General features: G+C 33.4%; 1 protein-coding gene and 1 long non-coding RNA gene across 2 annotated transcripts in view; one reads left to right on the plus strand and one right to left on the minus strand.

The window, feature by feature from the left end:
- DNAJC10 (DnaJ heat shock protein family (Hsp40) member C10) overlaps positions 1-19,898 on the plus strand; it is a 47,966-nt gene that overhangs the window by 18,676 nt on the left and 9,392 nt on the right. Inside the window, exons 9-18 of the mRNA XM_010960005.3 lie at positions 860-903; positions 1,554-1,691; positions 7,050-7,139; positions 7,875-7,988; positions 9,510-9,624; positions 13,907-14,034; positions 14,338-14,454; positions 16,610-16,711; positions 17,928-18,083; positions 19,161-19,294. Of these exons, the coding sequence (XP_010958307.1) occupies positions 860-903; positions 1,554-1,691; positions 7,050-7,139; positions 7,875-7,988; positions 9,510-9,624; positions 13,907-14,034; positions 14,338-14,454; positions 16,610-16,711; positions 17,928-18,083; positions 19,161-19,294 (1,138 nt within the window). The remainder of the gene's footprint in view (positions 1-859; positions 904-1,553; positions 1,692-7,049; positions 7,140-7,874; positions 7,989-9,509; positions 9,625-13,906; positions 14,035-14,337; positions 14,455-16,609; positions 16,712-17,927; positions 18,084-19,160; positions 19,295-19,898) is intronic.
- Positions 1-19,898, minus strand: part of LOC141577724 (uncharacterized) — a 76,910-nt gene that overhangs the window by 8,041 nt on the left and 48,971 nt on the right. The window lies entirely within an intron of this gene.

Raw genomic sequence — 19,898 nt, forward strand, 5'->3', positions numbered from 1 at the left:
TCCATTTTCAGTAAGTTGAAAGTCTAATACCCTACACAAACTGTAAACTGTATTCAAGCAATAAGATTGGTTAAAAATTGGTCCCAGTGTTAGAAAATATCCTAATTAATTCATTTTTATATGTTTAATCCCAATTTGTTTATGCTGCTATGTTGAAAAGGTATTCCTTTGCTAAACTAACTAAAAATCAACCACTCACCCATCTTAAGTAAGGTATTGCCTTGCAGCAAAAATCACCTAATAACCCTAAAACTTAGACTGTCACTGAAGGGTTTTTGTCTCATTTTGGCCTAATACACATATTTCTGTCCATTCCACACTTAAAGAAAACTTCTAAAACTTTCTGACATTACTTTACTTTTACCACAGGTAGGTTGATTTTACCTATCTCTGTAAGCTCTGTAATGCTATGTCTCACTTTCTTCTAAATCTGTCTAGCATTTATATTTATGGAACTTTCATAAAAATAGTGGAGAAGCTATTTTAAGATTGTATTGTATTTTAAGGATTCTAGACATATATTTATCAGATAGGTCCATTGTTGATAGGAGAAATTTGAGAAATAAGATCCTAAAGAGGTGCTTGAGAGAAAATTCCTTCTTTTTTCTTTAGCTAGAAATCCTGAGAAGCTAAGGGCAAGAAATAAAAGAGTGAGGAGTGGGAGCTGGGGGGAGGGGGAGGAGGAAGGAGAAGAATGAAACTTTGTCCTCTGTGTCTACCTAGTAAATAAAGGTCTCAGTATTTACCAGCACAGCCCAATTAATTTCCTTAGAATAAATTTAGTAGTTTGGAGGAATGGCTACTGAAAGTATAGACTTAATAAAGCTGAAATTACCTCATAATTTTTTTTCCTCCCTAGATTGTTTGACTTCACAGACACGTCTCAGGTTAAGTGGTATGTTGGTAAGCATCCATTATTTTGTAAGACATAGCACCATGTTAAGAAACACATTTAAAAGCTGATTCCACATATTTTCTTTGGTGGTTTCTTGAACACTTAACTCACTTATTTGTAATCGTCCTTGTTTTCTAATAAATGTGTTTATAGCTATAAGCTTCTTTCTAAGCTGTATTCAATGCATTTTAACATGGTGCTTTTGTTATCATTCACTTCTAAGTATTCTGTAATTTAATTATAAGCTCCTCTTTAGCCAGAGGGGTATATATTAGTATTTTTGTAATCTCCAAACGTTATTTTTTGTTGTTTTGTTATTTTATTTATGTAGCTCTCATCGTTATTATGGTCAAGGAGTAGTCTCTGTGTTGCTGACATTTTAACACCAGTGACGCTCCCTTTGTGGGTTGGGAGTTTGCCACTTATGAAGATTATTAGTATTCTGTGTATGCTTGAAAATGTTTCCTATGTATGTTAAGTGTAATTTTTATATCTATTAGATCAGATTTATTAATCATGTTTTTCAAATTTGCATCATTTTGGGAGTATTCTTTTAAAAAATTTACAATAGAGAAGTTCTGTTTTTGCTAAATATAAATCCCTTTAACTTTTTCTTCCACTTACAACAGTACCTATTTTTTGCTTTTTTCCATTTTAGGATGGTCTTGTTAATGTAGGATGGATGGACTGTGCCACCCAGGACAACCTTTGTAAAAGTTTGGATATTACAACAAGTACCACTGCCTATTTTCCTCCTGGAGCCACTTTAAATAACAAAGAGAAAAGTGGTATTTTGGTATGAATCATTTTAATTTCTTTATGTATAAATACACACACATTCAGATACATCATTTTGTAAACCATGAGCAAAAAAATGAACTAGTTTATATCATCTGTTTATGGAACATTTAATTGTTTAGAACAAATATTTAATTTCTGGGATTGTGTTTGATACATCTTTCAGTTTATAAAGTAAGCTACAAGGATTATTTTTAAACTAGCATAAACCATTACATTTTTAAACCCCAAAGTTATAGACCACATCCTGGTTAAATGAGTATTCATTGGTTTCCATTTATTTGTATACATTTAATATTAAAATATAGATCTTCAGTAGGTTTAGCTGGAATCTGGTGTCTGATTTTTTAAAGCACCCTGTTAGATTCTAGTATAAACTCAATTAGTAGATGTACTGGTGTAGTTCACCTCCCTAATTTTATGAATGAGGAATCTGAGGTCAAGCCAGTTGTCAAGGAGCTGAGACAAATACTAGGATGCCAGGTAGGTCTCCTAGGGACCCCAAAAGAATAAAAGATGCTAGTACTTCCTGTAGTTTTTTTTCTGTACTTTAATTCTTTTTTTGATGTTGATAAAGATTACACATATTCATTACAGAAAGTCATATGTGGTATATAAATGTATAAAGAATGATACAAAATTCATGGGCAAGCATCATCAGATCTTGGTACATAGTCTTTCAGATCTCTACTTACATGTGCATATAATTATGGCTTCATGCATACGACTTACCAATTTCATCTTCGGCCCAGACCCTCCACTCCAGACTTGCATGTTTTACAGCCTGTTTGGTGTCTCCCCTGGGATGTTAATTGATGTCTCAAATGTAGATGTGTGTAGCAGTACTCACAACGTTTCCCCATAAATCTGCTCTACCCAGAGATTTTCCCTATCTCAGTTGATGAAATTTTTTTTTAGCATTAAGCAAAATACCTTGGAGTCATTCTTGACTTCTCTTTTTCTCATACCTTATAATCTATACCCTATTCATCAGGAAAATCTGTGTCTGTCTTTAAGATCTTTCCATAATCCACCTTCACTGCAACCAGAGCACTCATCACCTTCTAACATACATTATAATTTACTTATTTATGCTTTCATCATTTTTCTCCTGCAATAAATTTTAAGTTTGGACTTTCCACTGATATATCCCAAATCCCTAGAGGAGTAGCTGGCAAATGAGTACTATATATTGTGCCTACTTAGTGCATTATATTGTGTGTGTGAATGGTATCCAGTTGACTAAATGGGACTAAGATTAATCAGTCATCTCTTGATATATATGTTGTTTCTACTTTTTCATGATTGTAAGCAGTGTTGTAAAGAACTATCTGGTTCACCTTTGTGCACTTCTTCCATTATCTGTTTAGAATGCATTGGCTGCAGCAATTTCTAATGCAATTCATATTGCCAGGTTGCCCTGCAGAAAAGCTGGGTTTATTTACACTGTGCCATTAGCTCGTGAGGATTGCCTGTACCCTGGCCAACACTTAATGTAGGCTCTTGCCTTCTGTATTACAATCTTGTGTTTTAGTGAGATCTTTGGGCTTTTTGATATAAAACAGCAAGCTCAGATATGATCTTAGGAAACATAAATGAGTGATATTAGAAACGTAGTAACACAGAGTGATGAATTAAATAGTCCTTGTCCCTCCTAAATGCATTCATGTTTTTAAAAATGTAAAACACTATGCTAAGTAGATGTGTCTGGCAGGTGAAATTCAGAGGCTAGACAAGATACTTACAGATGTAACTACCAAATTTTACTCTAAGACAAGCAGGCTTATAATAAAGTTCTAGTGAATTCATAACTTACAAATTTATATAAGCTACTTATAGGAGTATTGTTATCCTTGATGAACATGACTAAAGTGAATGAGCTGTAGTACTGAGGCATGAAAGATTTCTGTTTTGGCCTTTTAAGCCCTTTGGTAACTAATTATTTCATAGATTTTTGAGATTATTTATGGTATAGATTTTCTTTAATTGAAGTATAGTCGATTTACAATGTGTTAATTTCTGATGTACAGCATAGTGATTCAGTTATACACGTATATATATTCTTTTTCACATTCTTTTTTAATTATAAGCTATTACAAGGTATTGAACATACTTCTCTGCTATACAGTAACACCTTGTTTATCTATTTTATATATAGTAGTTAGTATCTGCAAATCCCAAACTCCCTCCCCATCCCCTTTCCCCCCGGTAACCAAAAGCTTGTTTTTTATGTTTCAAAGTGTTTCTGTTTTGTAAATAAGTTCATTTGTGTCATTTTTTAAGATTCCACATGTAAGTGATATCACGTGGTATTTCTCTTTCTGGCTTAACTTCACTTAGTATGACAATCTCCAGGTCCATCAATGTTGCTACAAATGGCATTTTTTAAATTTTTTATGGCTAAGTAGTGTTCTGTTGTATAAATATACCACAACTTCTTAATCCAGGCATCTGTCGATGGACATTTAGATTGCTTCTATGTCTTGACTATTGTAAATAGTGATGCTATAAACACTGGGGTGCATATGTCTTTTCGAATTAGAGTTCTCTCTGGATATATGCCCAGGAGTGGGATTGCTGGATCATATGGTAAGTCTATTTTTAGTTTTTTAAGGAACCTCCATACTGTTCTGTATAGTGGCTGCACCAATTTGCATTCCCACCAACAGTGTAGGACGGTTCCTTTTTCTCCGCACTCTCCAGCATTTATCATTTGAGCACTTTTTAATGATGGCCATTCTGAGTGGTGTGAGGTGATACCTCATTTTAGTTTTGATTTTCATCTCTCTGATAATTAGTGATATTGAGCATTTTTTCATGTGTCTGTTGGCCATTTGTATGTCTTAACTGGAGAAGTGTTTGTTTAGGTCCTCTGCCCATTTTTGAATTGAGTTGCTTATGTTTTTTTGTTATTGAGTTGTATGAGCTGTTTGTATATTTAGAACTTAAGCCCTTGTTAGTCACATCATTTGCAGATATTTTTCTCCCATTTCTTAGGTTGTCTTTTCATTTTGTTTATAATTTCCTTTGCTGTGCAAAAAGCGTGTAAGTTTCATTGGGTCGCATTTGTTTATTATGCTTTTATTCTGTTGCATTGGTAGACTACTCTAGGAGAACATTGCTAAGATTTATGTCAGAGAATGTTTTTGCCTGTCTTCTCTTCTAGGAGGTTTATGGTGTCTTATGTTTAAGTCTTTAAGCCATTTTGAATTTATTTTTGTGTATGGTGTGAGAGAGTGTTCTGACTTCACTGATTTACATGTAGCTGTCCAGCTTTCCCAACATCATTTGTTGAAGAGACTGTCTTTTCTCCATTGTATATTCTTGCTTCCCTTGTGGAAGATTAATTGATCATTGGTTTGTGGGTTTATTTTTGGGCTCTCTATTCTGTTTCATTGACCCATATGTCTGTTTTTGTGACAGTACCACACTGTTTTGATTACTGTAGCTCTATTTAGTCTGAAGTCTAGAAGGGTTATTCCTCCAGCTTTGTTCTTTTTCTTCAGTATTGCTTTGGAAGTTCGGAGTCTTGTGATTCCCTATAAATTCCATATAAATTTTAGGATTATTTGTTCCAGTTTTGTGAAAAATGTCCTGGGTAATTTGATAGGGATCGAATTATATCTGTAGATTGCTTTGGGTAGTATGGTCATTTTAGCAGTATTAATTCTTCAAATCCAAGATCTTGGATATCTTTCCATTTCTTTAAGTCATCTTTAATTTCCTTAGTCAATATTTTGTAGGTCTCTGCATAGAAGTCTTTCACCTCCTTGGTCAGGTTTATTCCTAAATATTTTATTTCTTTTGATGCAATTTTCAAAAGGATTTTTTTTTAACTTTCCTTTTCTGATATTTCATTGTTAGTGTAAAGAAGTGCAACAGATTACTTTATGGTGATCTTGTGTCCTGCTACCTTGCTGAGCTGGTTTGTCAGCTCTAGTAGTTTTTGTGTGGAGTCTTTAGGTTTTATATATATAGTATCGTCATCTGCATATAGTGACATTTTTACCTCTTCTCTTCCAGTTTGGATCCCTTTTATTTCTTTTTTTTTTTTTTGCCTGATTGCTGTGGCAATATTATGTTGAATAGAAGTGGTGAGAGTGGGCATTCTTGTCTTGTTCCAGATTTTAGCGGAAGGCTTTCATCTTTTCACCATTGAGTATTATGTTGGCTATGGATTTGTCATAAATAGCTTTTATCATATTGAGATATGTTCCATTTTGGTAAGAGTTTTTATCATGAATGGATATTGAATTTTATCAGATGCTTTTTCTGTATCCATTGAGATGATCATGTGATTTTTTTTGTCCTTTCTTTTGTTGATGTGGTGTGTATAGATTTTTTTAAGCAGAAAAACTGAGTTTTCTCTTATGAAATACATACTGTTTCTATCCATATGATTATTCTCCTGTCAAACACTATTAAAAGCTGTGAATAGAGTAGTAGTTCCTACACATTTTTAATGGAGTTTTAGGTCTTTTAAATAATATTTGAATTATTAGGTAGTTTATAATTAAAGATACACAATAAACTTTTCATCAACCCCTGTATACATTTTTTTGATGTAACTGTTTCTGAGCTTTTTATAATAGAAGCTGCTTCATTGAGAATTAGACCAGTAGAGAAACTTTTATGAGACAAATATGCTGAGGATAAAATATAGATAGAAATAAAGGAGATTTGTTAGAATTGAAATGTGCCTATTTCAGTGGTTTGTGTTTTAAATAAGAGACCTAAATCTAAAATATATTTTAAATATATCTTTATCAGTACATTTTACTCTCTAAAATTCTTAGGTAGTTTAGTGTTTGGACATTGTTTCTGAAAACCTCTGTAATAAATAAGGTCTGTTCCAGTTTTCCAACAATAATTTGTTCTTATCTCAGTTCCTATTGGTTATTGATTGGAGTATAAAGTATCTTGGATCATTAAATATTCTAGTGTTTTAACAATTTTTAAAGAATTTTTAAAGCTTTGGCATTCTGTAAAATATGGTTAGCATTAAAATTAAACTGAACATAATACAGCTTTTCCTCATGAGTCATAGGTCACTCCAGGTTATTGTGAGATTATCATAGAATACACAGCACAGTTAATAGAAAATTCCAGTAATGAAACACCTAATAATGGAATTCATTTCACATCACTATTTTTAAGAAACCACCCAGTTATACAACTTTTTGATAATTGCCAAAGTAAATATGATATACTATTTTTTGAAGGTAATTATTTGAATAATTAGCTTGAAAACTAACTTCCGTGATTTGTTTTCTTAAAAGTTCTCTGGAAACTGAAAAAAACACTAAAATAAATGGATGTTGATTTAAAAGATTACAATATGATTCTCTTATTCTAGTTTCTTAATTCATTGGATGCTAGAGAAATATATTTGGAAATAATGCAGAATCTTCCAGACTTTGAACTACTTTCAGCAAACACACTAGAGGTAATATTTTTATTAATAATAGTAATAAATGTTAGGATATTTTTCATATCCTAACATTTTATTTAACATTTTAAAATCAGCATTTTTATTCATTTCAAAGAGAGTAGCAGTTTCAGAGGATTATATATATGTCAGTTGATCTAGGTTGAACTGCTATGCTAGGGTTGCTGGGGTTTCGACTTCAGGATGGATCTGTGGTTTTAGAAAACCTAACTAATTCTGAAGCAAGGCTTCAGGAAGAGCACCAGAAAAGGCAAGATTTTGATCACTAAGTGCAACTTTGGATCTGATCTGGAGCTTTGTTCTCGCTTACGGGACTATTTGTATTGTTTACTGAGAATTAAGCAACTTTCAGAATAGTTTATAGTAGAATCAGTTATTTTATTCCTCTTATTGATCCCAGAATTTTCATTAAATCTGAAAAATCTTGACTTCTTCACCTTTCAGCTGTTTAGCTGTAGTTAAAAACCATGTATTTTCTTGGCACAGTCGTCCACTTTAAATTTTATAATTTAGTGACTCTTTTCTTTCTGTAATATTATATAATTGATGTGTATAGCATTATTCAGATAAACTACAAAAGAAGAATATGGCTGGGTCTGAATTTTAGACAGTATTTTGAAGTAATGGGTAGGATAGTTAAAATTAACTCAAAGAAACAAAGATTAGAACTCAGGATTTCCCATCTCTGACATTTCTCTTTTTTTATCACTTCTTTTTAAAATCACTTTTAAGGATCGTCTGGCTCATCATCGGTGGCTCTTATTTTTTCATTTTGGAAAAAATGAAAATTCAAATGATCCCGAGTTGAAGAAACTAAAAACTCTACTTAAAAATGAACATATACAAGTAAGAAAAATATATTCTGCCTAGCTTTATGCTTGTGTGCTTTCTTAATTTAATACATAAAATTATGTTTTAAGTAACAAAAATGCTTATTTGAAATTCTAGGTTAAGAAACCCCTAAATGCTTTTGTTCTTCTGTTGTGGGTTTTTTGTTTTTGTTTTTTTTTTTTTCTCTATTAAAAGTTAATATTTAACCTTCATTTCTCTTGAGTAGTTGGTGTGTGGTAAATCTGTATTACACAGTTTTACTGCAATGTATAATATAGAATAGGGTAGCTTTCCCTTTCTTAAAGTCTTACTTCGTTATGTAAGTAATTCATGCTCATTTTGAATTAGGATATATAAACAAGCACAAAAATGAATTACCCATATTTTCATCACTGTTTATAAACCTACTAAGAATTTACTGTATAACCTTTTAAACTTTTTAACTGCGGTATGGTATGTGGGTGTATGTGTGTGCACATATATGCATATTGTAATGGCCATTATGATAGATACACACATGTAAATTTATATATATACTTTTTAATCAAAGTGGATTTACTGTATTCTCTTGTAAAATTTTCCATTCAGTGGTAAAAATTTTTCCATATACCAGTATAGTATATGTGTGTATGGAAATGTATATGTATGTATCAGTCATCATCCTAAAGACTAAGCAGCATTTCTCTGTATGGTTATCCTGTCATTGGTTAACAAATCCTCTCTTACCGATGACTTTTAAGTTGTTTCCATTTTTATATCAAAAATATATACTGCAAAAATACAGTATGAGGAATTTTTGAACCAAGATTACATATTTTCTTAAAAGTTTTTTATCATCATTACCAGAGTCTTCCAGAAAGTTTGTATCAGTTTATGTTCTTACTGACAGCATGTGAGTGACCGTTTCACTACACCCATGCCAACCCTGGTATTATCACTCATTATAATCAGCACTGTTCTGATAGGCCAGAAGTGATATGTTAGTAATACTCATTTTCATTTATTTGCTTTCTGCTTTATTTTCTGTGTATGCCTCTGGCCCATTTCCTTTCTCCTGATGGGATGTTTATCTTTTTATTTCTTAATGGATCCTCTGTCTTAAATGCTGCAAATATTTTTTCTTGGTTTATCATTTGCCTGCTAGGTTTTTTTCCATATTGAATAAAAATGTCAACCTTTTTATTTATTATTTCTGCTTCTAGGGTCTTAAGAAGTTCTTTTTCTTGCCCATCCCAAGATTATGTAATACCCTCTACATTTTTAGAAGGGTTGGTTTCTTAAAGCACTTAATATTTTCTTGGAAATTTCCTCAGGATTTTGAAATCTCTAGGAGGCTTTTTTTTTTTTTAAACTTAATTTAGTTTCAGTGTTAAATGTAAACTAATGATTTCTGTCTCTTATTTTCATTGTCCATTAACTTAACGTTTAGAAGGTGTGTTATTAGAGCAGTGTCATTTTTGGATTATCTTTATGAATATTTAATTGAATGCATAAGATTTTGTTTTCAGCAGATTGAACCTTCTCTTTCCACTTTAGGTTGGCAAGTTTGACTGTGCCTCTGCACCAGACGTCTGTAGTAATCTCTATGTTTTTCAGCCATGTCTAGCAGTATTCAAAGGACAAGGAACCAAAGAATTTGAAATTCATCATGGTAAGAAGGAAAAAAATGATAAAAACTTTTTCATTTTCAAATAGTAATTTTTATTTGTACTTTTTACCTTGTTTTATATAGACATGATTATTATAAATAACTTCACTCATTTATTAGTAAATTTGTTTTTGTGGGAAAATGTTTTGAATTACATACAGTTTTATCTTCCCTCCTCTTTTTAAAATAAATCCCTTTTTTCTACCCAATATTTTGATCAGTATTTCAGCAAAAACTCAGGATATATCAGGCTAGTGAGGAATGTAAGGGTCTTGATTGTTGACAAAAACAAGCAACACATACAGTTTCAAGTGTGCCAACAACACTAGACAACCAAACACCTCCATTAACTGTGTTTTTATCTTTCTTGAATTTATAACTAAATCTCTACATTTCAGCTTGTTTGGGGCTTTAGCCCTGCAGTATGTAAATACAGTTTCAATTCCTATGATTTGGGATACATCATCGTGGCTGTCCTGAAAAAGGTCATATGTAGCAAAAGAGACACACAAACTACTAAATATAGTATCTAGTGAGGGTGAGAGGAGGGAGATTTGTACGAACATATGGAAAACATTATAATGACCATTATGTATAAATCATAGGATCAAATAAAGAAACTTCTGCCTAGTAGAGGTCAGGAGGTGGTGATGTTTGAATTGAGGTGACATTTGAATGCTCAAGTTTCCCAAAGCAAATAAAAAAATCAGGTGAGGCCCTGTAGACTGAAGGATCTATGAGCAAAGACTTGCCAAGATAAACTTAACAGTAACTACTGCTTGTTCAGTATTTCTTATAAATCAGATGTTTTTCTAAAGGCTTTTGCATATTTTGTATTTGCATGTTTATCTTCACAACAGTCCAGCAAGGGAGAAAACTGAGACTCAGGAAGATGAAGTAACTGGCCCATGACAAACAGCTAGTAACTGGTAAAGGCAGAGTTTGTATCCAGATATACCCAAAGCCTAGTTTTGTAACCATGCTGAACTATGCCGCCTCCTGAAAGTGCTCGAAATGACCCAAGTTTTAATAATGGAATTCTATTCTTTTTCACCTCTGAAATATTTCATAGATTTCTCCTCTGTTGCTACCTCATTTCAGGTTTATTGTCTTGGTCATCTGCTATAATATCTTTCAGTACAATTTTCTGTTTCGTAGCATTTTCTCTTTACAACTAATTACTTGTTTTATTTGCAGAGTTATTACCCTAGAATACCTAGAACATTCACTCATTTTTCTGCCTTGAATCTCCTGATCTCTTTTAGAATACCCTTTAGATTCCTTAGCATAGGTGCAGTGACTTTGTCTGTTTTGCTTACCACTGTATTTCCAGCACCTAAAATGCTGGTGCATAGTAGGAACTAAGTAAACAGTTGTTAAATTAATAGGGAGCATTCACTATCTGCCTGTGCCCATATTCCCAGCCTCATCTCCCACCTTTACCCTCCAAATAATCAGCATCAGCTGCTTATGGATCTTTAAAAATACGTTCTTTCACTCCTCTGTGCCTTCACACAAGATTTTTCTGTCTCCTACATTGTAATTACTTCTCCCTGCCCCTAAAAATATTCAGTAAACTCTAAATCACCCTTCAAAACTTAGCTTAAAGCTTTTTCTTCCTTGGGAATATACCATGAATACCCAAGTACTTCCTTTTGTGTTACCACTATCTTTATAACATAACTTGTATTATTTTTTATTTAAATAGGTATTGAGCATAAAACATGTGCCAATTACAATACTAGGGAGTAGGATATAATGAACTATACTTAATCTCTATCTTAAAAGGACATTATGTAGAGAAACGGACACGTAAAGGGGCAAGTTTTAAAATGTTTGAAGGAGTGTTATCTGTTTCTGAGTAGTAAACTGCCCCGAAACTTAGCAGCTTAAAACAGTAAACATTTATTAACTCATACAATTTCTGGTGTCTAGGAATCTGAGATCAGCTTGGCCCAGTGGTTCCAGCTCAGGTTTTCTCATGAGGTTGCGATCAGGGTCAGCAAGGGCTCTGGTCATCTGAAGGTTAGACTGCTGGCAGGTTTGGTTCCAAACCGACTCAGATAATTGGGAGGCCTCAGTGCCTCACCACACAGGCCTCTCTCTAAGGCTGCTCAGTTCTCCCAGAACAATCAGATAGAGACACATACATATACACAAAAGCAACAATCTTTTATAATCTGACCTTAGACAAGATAAACTGTCAAATCCACCATATTCTGTTGGTCACACACACCAACCCTGGTACAACAGTGGTATGAGTACATGAGGGATCATTGGGGGCAGTCTTAGAGACTGGCTACCGTAAGATATGAGTATGGGTTACACAGAGGAAGAACAAAAAGAAAATAATTTTCTGAGGTAAGAGAAGGTAATCTCTTCATTGAGATCTAAAGTAGAAGTAATGGTTTCCCAAATAAAGATGTGTCAAGCACATGCCAAGCACAGGAACCAACAAATGTTTTCCTGGACTCTGAGATAGAAAGCCTCATTTATTTTTAGAAAGCAAGAATTTCAGGATAGCTCTAATGTTGAATTTTGGAAAGGAATGAGACTTGAGGCTAGAGAGGGCACCAGGGGTCCAAATTATATGTTTTATCTGTCAGGTAAAGTAATTTGGACTCTATCCTAGAGGCAGAGCAGAGGCATTCATAGATTTAAGTAGAGAGATGATTTAAGCAGTTCTACATTTTAGGAAGGTGACTGGCTGCCTAGAATGGATAAAAGTAAAATTGGAGGAAGGGAGAACAGATAGAAGTCTGATGCAGTCATTTATGTAAGAGAAGAAAAGATGGCTGCCTTATCTAAACAGCGGTAATGTGGATGAGAAGTGGACAGATTTTTTTAAATACCAAGAATACAAAATCAGTATAACTTGATGATTGTGTTTAGATGTAGGGGAATAAGAGGAAGCCCAAGTTTCTGACTTGGTGAATTGGCAGTTGAGTGACTGATGGCACCATTCAGTGAGGAGGAGTTGACATGGAGTAGACACCCCCAGTTCACAGTTGAGTATAGGCCTGGGCCTCAGGAGAGGAATTTGGGCTGAAACTGTAGATACAGATAATCAACAGAGAATCATCATATCAATGGTAACTAAAGCTTGGGAGAATGAGCTTGACTAAAAGTGAAGAGAAAAGATCAGGGTCCAGGGATCACTTTTAAGGGATTGTCAAAGAGGAATTCATAAAGAAATTCAAGCAGTAGCAGCTAAAGAATAAGGAGAAAGCAGGAGAATGTAGTGTCATTTATCACTCTATTTAAGTATTTATGAAAACGTTTCTTTCTCTTCTACTGGGTTGTGATCTCTTTAAGAAGAAGGTCTATATCTTATATTTAACATGCCCTACGGCATTTTAAATGGGGCCTGACACATCGTAGGTGCTTGACTTAATACTGACTATCGAGTAAACAGATCAGAGGGAACCTGGGGAAATGGACTATGTACTGGTCCTAAGAAAGCTGTTATTTGCCACACCAAGGAGTATATTCTTAGACAGCAGCAAATCATCACAGGCCTTGAAGCAAGGAGAACAACATGATCAACTTAATGTTTTTGTAACTTGTTTGTGGCAGCAATGTAGAAAGTGTAGTTAAGGAAGACAGGAAAGAAAGACCAGCTTGGTTATTTCAGTAGGTCAGATGGAATTTAGGCAAGAGCCAAAATTGAGGTTGGAGATGGTAAGAGATAGAATGGATGGAGCTCTGGTAAAAGGGCAAAGGAGGCAGGCAGAAATCACCCTGGGGAATCTTATTTAGGCATTTAGTAGATGGTAATGCCATTGCTGAGGTAGGGATGGTGAGAAAAAAAGGAGCAGGTTTGGGGAAAATGACTCAACTTTTATTTGGGTATATTATCTTTGAAATGTGTATACGGCATCCAGGTGAATATTTCCACTGGGTAGTTGGTAAAGCAGGTTTCGAATTTGTAAAATAAAAAGGCTAGGTCGAAGAAACAGATTTAAGAGTTAGGCCATAACAGTAGTCAGGTAAAGAAAAAGAACTCAAAGAACACTAGAAGGAAGTTATTCTGCCTGCAAGGATGAAGGAACTTTACAAAGAGATCTGAACATTTTATCTGATCCTCCAAGAAACAGTAAAGGCAAGGGTACTCCTGACAGAGCAAACTGTGTATGTAGTATTCAGAACGTTAAAACCTCAAAATCAGTTTGCTCATAACTGTATCTTCTTCTCTTCAATATTTCAAGTATAAAAACTTTGAAGTATTTCTATGGATAAAAAGGCAGAATGTAAATTTTAATTTTTCTCTTTCTCGATTTCAAAGGAAAGAAGATTCTATATGATATACTTGCCTTTGCCAAAGAAAGTGTTAATTCTCACGTTACCACACTTGGACCTCAAAATTTTCCTGCCAATGACAAAGAACCATGGCTTGTTGATTTTTTTGCCCCTGTAAGTTATTTTTATCTGTCAAATCTCAGTGTTGTCATATTTTGTCTTGTCACAGCAAAAAGACATTTTCTAGATAACCTTGAACCATAAATATTAAAAACGTGTTACTCAGTTTTGGCCACTATCACATACTGCCTCTAAGAGAGCACTGATATACCTGCGCCTCCAAGTATTAAGTATATAAATGCATAAGACTTACAGCTAAGTTGTGGTTTATCTTACTTAGAATATTGCTTGTTGCAAAAATGATGTCTTTTTTTATTTCATTTGGTTCAGTGCTTGTGAATATTTTTTGTTTTGTAGTGGTGTCCACCATGTCGAGCTTTATTGCCAGAGTTACGAAAAGCATCAAAGCATCTTTATGGTCAGCTTAAGTTTGGTACATTAGATTGTACAGTTCACGAGGGACTCTGTAACATGGTAAGGCAAAGTATAAAAAAATTTATTCTAAATAATGTTTTTGTAAAATAGAGACCTTTTGGCAGTCTAATGTTAAAGCAGTAAAGTAACTTTGAAATGTACATCTACATTTAGAGTAGTAATAAATTATTTCAATAAGTAACTTCAACAAAATGATATAAAATTATGATGGGATTAAAATGTAGAGACTATATGTGGTTCAATGTAGATATGGTCTTATTTATGAAACTCAGAAAAATACTGAGTTGACTTGATAAAATACATGATTTTCCAGTTATTTAAGATCTTTGAGGTTTTTTTAAATGTAATACTACCTTTTGTCACTCCATAGTTTTTACTTTGTCTTCCAAGTATAATTAATAGAAGGAAATTAAAACAAACAAGGTTTTTGAAACCTTTGTTTACATAAAAAAAATTTTCTTAGGTTAATAAATACTCACTCTTCAGTTCTAGGAAGAACTGGAAATTATATACCTCGATGAAAGTATGTAATACCATGTATAAAATATTTTTGAGGGGCAAAAGCCTAAATCAAATCAAGCCTTCAGATACCAGTGTATAAGAAATCCATTGACAGAAGGACATGTTAAGTGACACCGTGTGCAGACCTCAAATCTTAGCATGTAGAGAACTTTATGGGATAAATACCAATTTATTAAACAAAAACATTGAAAGAACAGAAGATATTAAAGAGACTTAAAAAGACATATCATTCAGATGCAGTGTTTAGGCCTTGTTTGGATGCAATTTAAACAAACCAACTGCAAAAAAAGCCAGTTGGGGAAACTTGAACACTGGATATCTGATGACTTTCAGTAATTATTATTATGAAGACATACAGCAGATGGCCAACAGGCTATTAAAAAGATGTTCAGCATTGCTAATTATTAGGGAAATGCAGATCAAAATCACAATGAGATATCACCTCACTCTGCTCAGAATTACTGTCAGCAAAAAGTCTACAAATAATAAATGCTGGAGAGGGTGTGGAGAAAATGGAACCCTCTTTCACTGTTGGTGGGAGTCTACAGCCACTGGTACAGCCACTATGAAAAACTGGAGATTCCTCAAAAAGCTAAAAATAGAGCCACCACTATTAATATCCTATAGATAATTAAGTAAAATGTAAAGATTTGAAACTTCTTGAATCAAATTCACTCAGAGTAGAGGCCAGGATTCACTACTCACTAATGGTTGACTTTGACCAAGTCATCTTAATCTCTCAGTACCTCAGTTTTCTCATCTATAAAGTTGACTTAGTAATTTTTGCTTTTGAATAGAATTGTTGTGAGGAACAGATGAGAAACTATGTTTCAGTGCTAAAAGGGTGCTCAGTGCATAGTAAGGACTTGTCAAATGTTAGATAAAATTGTTTTGTTTATATAATTGGTTATGTGCAGTCATTTACAAAAGATTAAGTGTTTCTATAATTTTTTCTAAAATTATTTTTGAATCCTAGTCAAAGATTCCAATTTGCTAAGCAGTGATTGTCAACTTTGAGGATGCATAGTTCAGCTCCAGCAAATCCACAAACAGGGATCTCTATAACATTTTAAAAAGTAAATAAAAATTTAAAATAGAGATGCTTTCTGGGTTAGTGTGTGCATATTAATTCTGAGGAGGAAATTACAGTATTTTTTACCATAAAAACTGTCTTGAGCAAAGAATAAAAAGTGACTACACTCCTAGAGCATGATTCATAATTCTTTAACCAAAAATATGGTTGTGTACACATGAACTATTAATTTATTTCCTTATTCTTGCTATTTTATTTCCTTGATTTTCTTCTACTTCTAGACAAATTGGAATTTTTGTTATGGTTTCAGAAAAACACTTAAGCTAGAAATTGGTCCGCTCTTTACAGCCTCATCCACCTTGGTTCAGGAGAGTAGAAAAGGACTAAGCTCATAGTTACCCATGCTCACTTCTCAGAGTTTTGGTGCCTATGGATTTTACGAGTAATGGAGTAGCGTAATAAGGGTCAAGTACTCAGGAGTACAATTGTAAATCTATTTCCTTTGCAAAATGTAGCCACTTTAGCAGTGAGTTTTTACAGTTTTGTTGTTGTTACTTAAAGGTAAACTGGTTATAAATTTGAAACAAATAGGTAAAATGTATAAAATCTTTGTTTAACTTGTATTCTCATTCCTAACAGTATAACATTCAGGCTTATCCAACAACAGTGGTGTTCAACCAGTCCAGCGTTCATGAGTACGAAGGACATCACTCTGCTGAACAGATCTTGGAGTTTGTAGAAGTATGTTAAGTTACAGACTATGGTATACACTCTTCCATATATGCATACACTTTGTATGAACATTTAATAATGTTTAATAGTAGGATTTATTCTTTTTCTGACAAAATTTTTTAAATTTTCTAGTATTTTACTCTTATTATAGATTTATTCTCAGAGTTTATAGCAAATACATGTTTTGTTTGTTACCTAGTACCATGCCTTGTACTTAGTGGACACAGTTATTTATTGAATACATGAAATTATAACTTTTACATAAAGCCTTGTCACTCCCCTTTCCCTTTTTTCTCTGATAGAACTAATGCAGATTATTTCTTTCAGGTCCCATATAGATGAGGTAACAGTGAGCCCCATTCTTGGATAATTCCAAGAAATGTGTGTTTAAGGGCAGTGTTAGTCCAGCCGGCAGCGGAGGGCTTTTTCAGGCCTAGGCAGCTTTTGCCACGCCTGCTGTGTCATTAGCACAGGAGTGCTCTACATCTATAGCATCCATCTCCTCTTTTTTTTTTTTTTTTTTTCCTAATAGTCTTAATTGACTAAAATAGTTACAGGGCCTCCTAAGGAAGAAATGAACAATTCTAGCTTATTATCCATGCAGTAATCATTCTGCTCTCTGTCCCTCCCATCTCTTCCTCCTCCAGAGTAACAGATTTTTGTGTGTCATTTTTTTATAGTTTCCCCAGGGAAGCTAACATCTCCATTAGTAGTACTCGATCATGATAGACTGAAGCTCTGTTAAAACAGCATTTGGAGCAAATAATCTTAGATCGTGCAGTATCTCCAGTCAGAATGTCAGAAAAATGGAATTTTTAGGCTTTCCATTAATAAGTAAAGGGTCATTTCCAACCAAATTACAGGTTCCAGAAAGAATATGGCCTATGTAGACATCTGGCCAACTATTGGATCTCTTGCCTCATCTACCCATATCCTTAATTAAAGTTTCCTCTTTTCTCTACCTAGAATGATTTTAGTGACACATAGAAATAAGAAAATACACCTTGATTTAAGAAGACTGATGGGCAAAATCCAAACTTAAAAATAAAGTATCATTTCTTGCTTTTTAAAATATTTCACGATAGATTCTCTTTAAATATCCTTATGTATCTTTTGATTTTTCAAAAACAAGAACTTTTCTAGATGACATATACCAACAATGTGCCAAGAATATATGAACTACCCTTTTTTATATCTGTTACGATAAAAGCTGTGTTCTCTTTAGGATCTTATGAATCCTTCTGTGATCTCCTTGACACCTACCACTTTCACTGAACTAGTTAAACAGAGAAAACATGATGAAGTCTGGATGGTTGATTTCTATTCTCCATGGTGTCATCCATGCCAAGTCTTAATGCCAGAATGGAAAAGAATGGCCCGGGTATAGTAAAATAGTTTACTATAAATCTTAACATTTACTGAGAATGTTTATTTAACAGTTATTTTGAAATTGAGATGCGTGAACCCACCTCTAGATTATCACTTAATAACAGTTGTGATCACTTTTTATATACCAGTTAGATTTCAGCTCTATTTCTGTCTGGTATATGAATTGATATAGAATAATTACGCTTTTTCTTTTTCTGTGTCACTTGGAACATAATTTGACTGAATTTCTGCCAATGTCAACCCAAAGATCCCCTTTATTTCATATTAAAATTCTTTTCTACTCTTTCATTTTTAGAGTTTCTTCACTGTATTGTGAGACTCTAAAGTAAAAAAAAAAAAATGGCCTTGATCAATGAAAAAGATTTTTTAATTTCCTGCAAATAGATTGTTGTAAATCGTAAAAGATTGGGAAAAAATTATTTAAATACCAGAATGGAAAATGCACTTATATTTTATATTTATTTGTAGGATAAATAGTGAACAAACCAGGAGTTAAATTTATTTCTAGTATCTTAACATTTATGATAATGTAATTTTCTGCTCTTTTCAATAAAATTTTTTAATTTGGGCATGACTCAGTATGCTTCCTGCAACCCATGTCTCCATTTGAAAAAGTAATTCTTTGGAAATAAAGTTGCAAAGAACTTCACTAATTCTTGGTTTCTAACACTTTGAGTTTTAGAAATACATAATTTTCCCAGTGTAATAGATGAACAAAATCAGTTATTTAATCTGAAATAATTGACATAAATTCTTGACTATAAAAATTAGATTTCTAGTTCATTACTATAAATGTTCTATTATGTTTTAAGCTTTTTGCAATTTTTATTTGTTGAAAATCACTAATAATTAATATAATCATCTCATAGTGATGATTTCTCCATTATAAACATATAAAATAGTTATGGAGGTAATTTTATTCTAATTGCTTTGTTATACTTATCTCTCTTTCTTTAATTGAAGTGCAGTCAGTTACAGTGTGTCAATTTCTGATGTAAGCACAGTCTCAGTCATGTATATGCATACATATATTCATTTTCATATTTTACTTATCTTTTTTGTTTTATAGACGTTAACTGGACTGATCAACGTGGGCAGTATAGACTGCCAACAATATCATTCTTTTTGTGCCCAAGAAAATGTTCGGAGATACCCTGAGATAAGATTTTTTCCCCAAAGATCAAATAACGCTTATCAATATCAGTAAGTGTTCTCTAAAATCTGAAGACATTTATATAATCATTTACTTACACAGTTAAAATTTAAAAGTTATCCTAAGTAACTAAAAGTTAAACCCCCAAATATTTTGGGGAGCTCACCATGTTAAGATAGTGTGGTAATGAGAAGTTTAGAAGGTGAAAAGTGTCAGAACAGTCCCATGATCGTGAAGCTGACAGTCTAGTAAAGAAGAAAGTAAGAAGCGGAAGAACGTTTATTAAGTCCCTATTTGGTTTCAGGTACTATACTAGATGCTTTTGCTCACATTATTTCTGCTAGTCCTCACATATACCACGAGAAATAAGAATTGTTACCCTTCCGACTATTGCAGATAAGTAAACTGATTCACATACGTTAGATAACTTTCCCAAGTCACACAGCTGCTAAAGTTTGAAGTTGGGGTCTGAACTCAGGTCTGTCTTAGTGCCCATGCTGTTTACAAAACACCTCATGACATTTCAGGTAAGAAACTCAAATGCAAGGCAGAATATAAATACTATTTAAAAAGTAAAAATGAACCATGGATTTCGAAGGAGAAAGGGATCACAGCTATGAGAGGCAATCATGAACGGCTGCATTTATGAGCTGG

This window comes from Camelus bactrianus, chromosome 5 (genome assembly GCF_048773025.1).
Source record: "Camelus bactrianus isolate YW-2024 breed Bactrian camel chromosome 5, ASM4877302v1, whole genome shotgun sequence".
NCBI lineage: Eukaryota > Metazoa > Chordata > Mammalia > Artiodactyla > Camelidae > Camelus > Camelus bactrianus.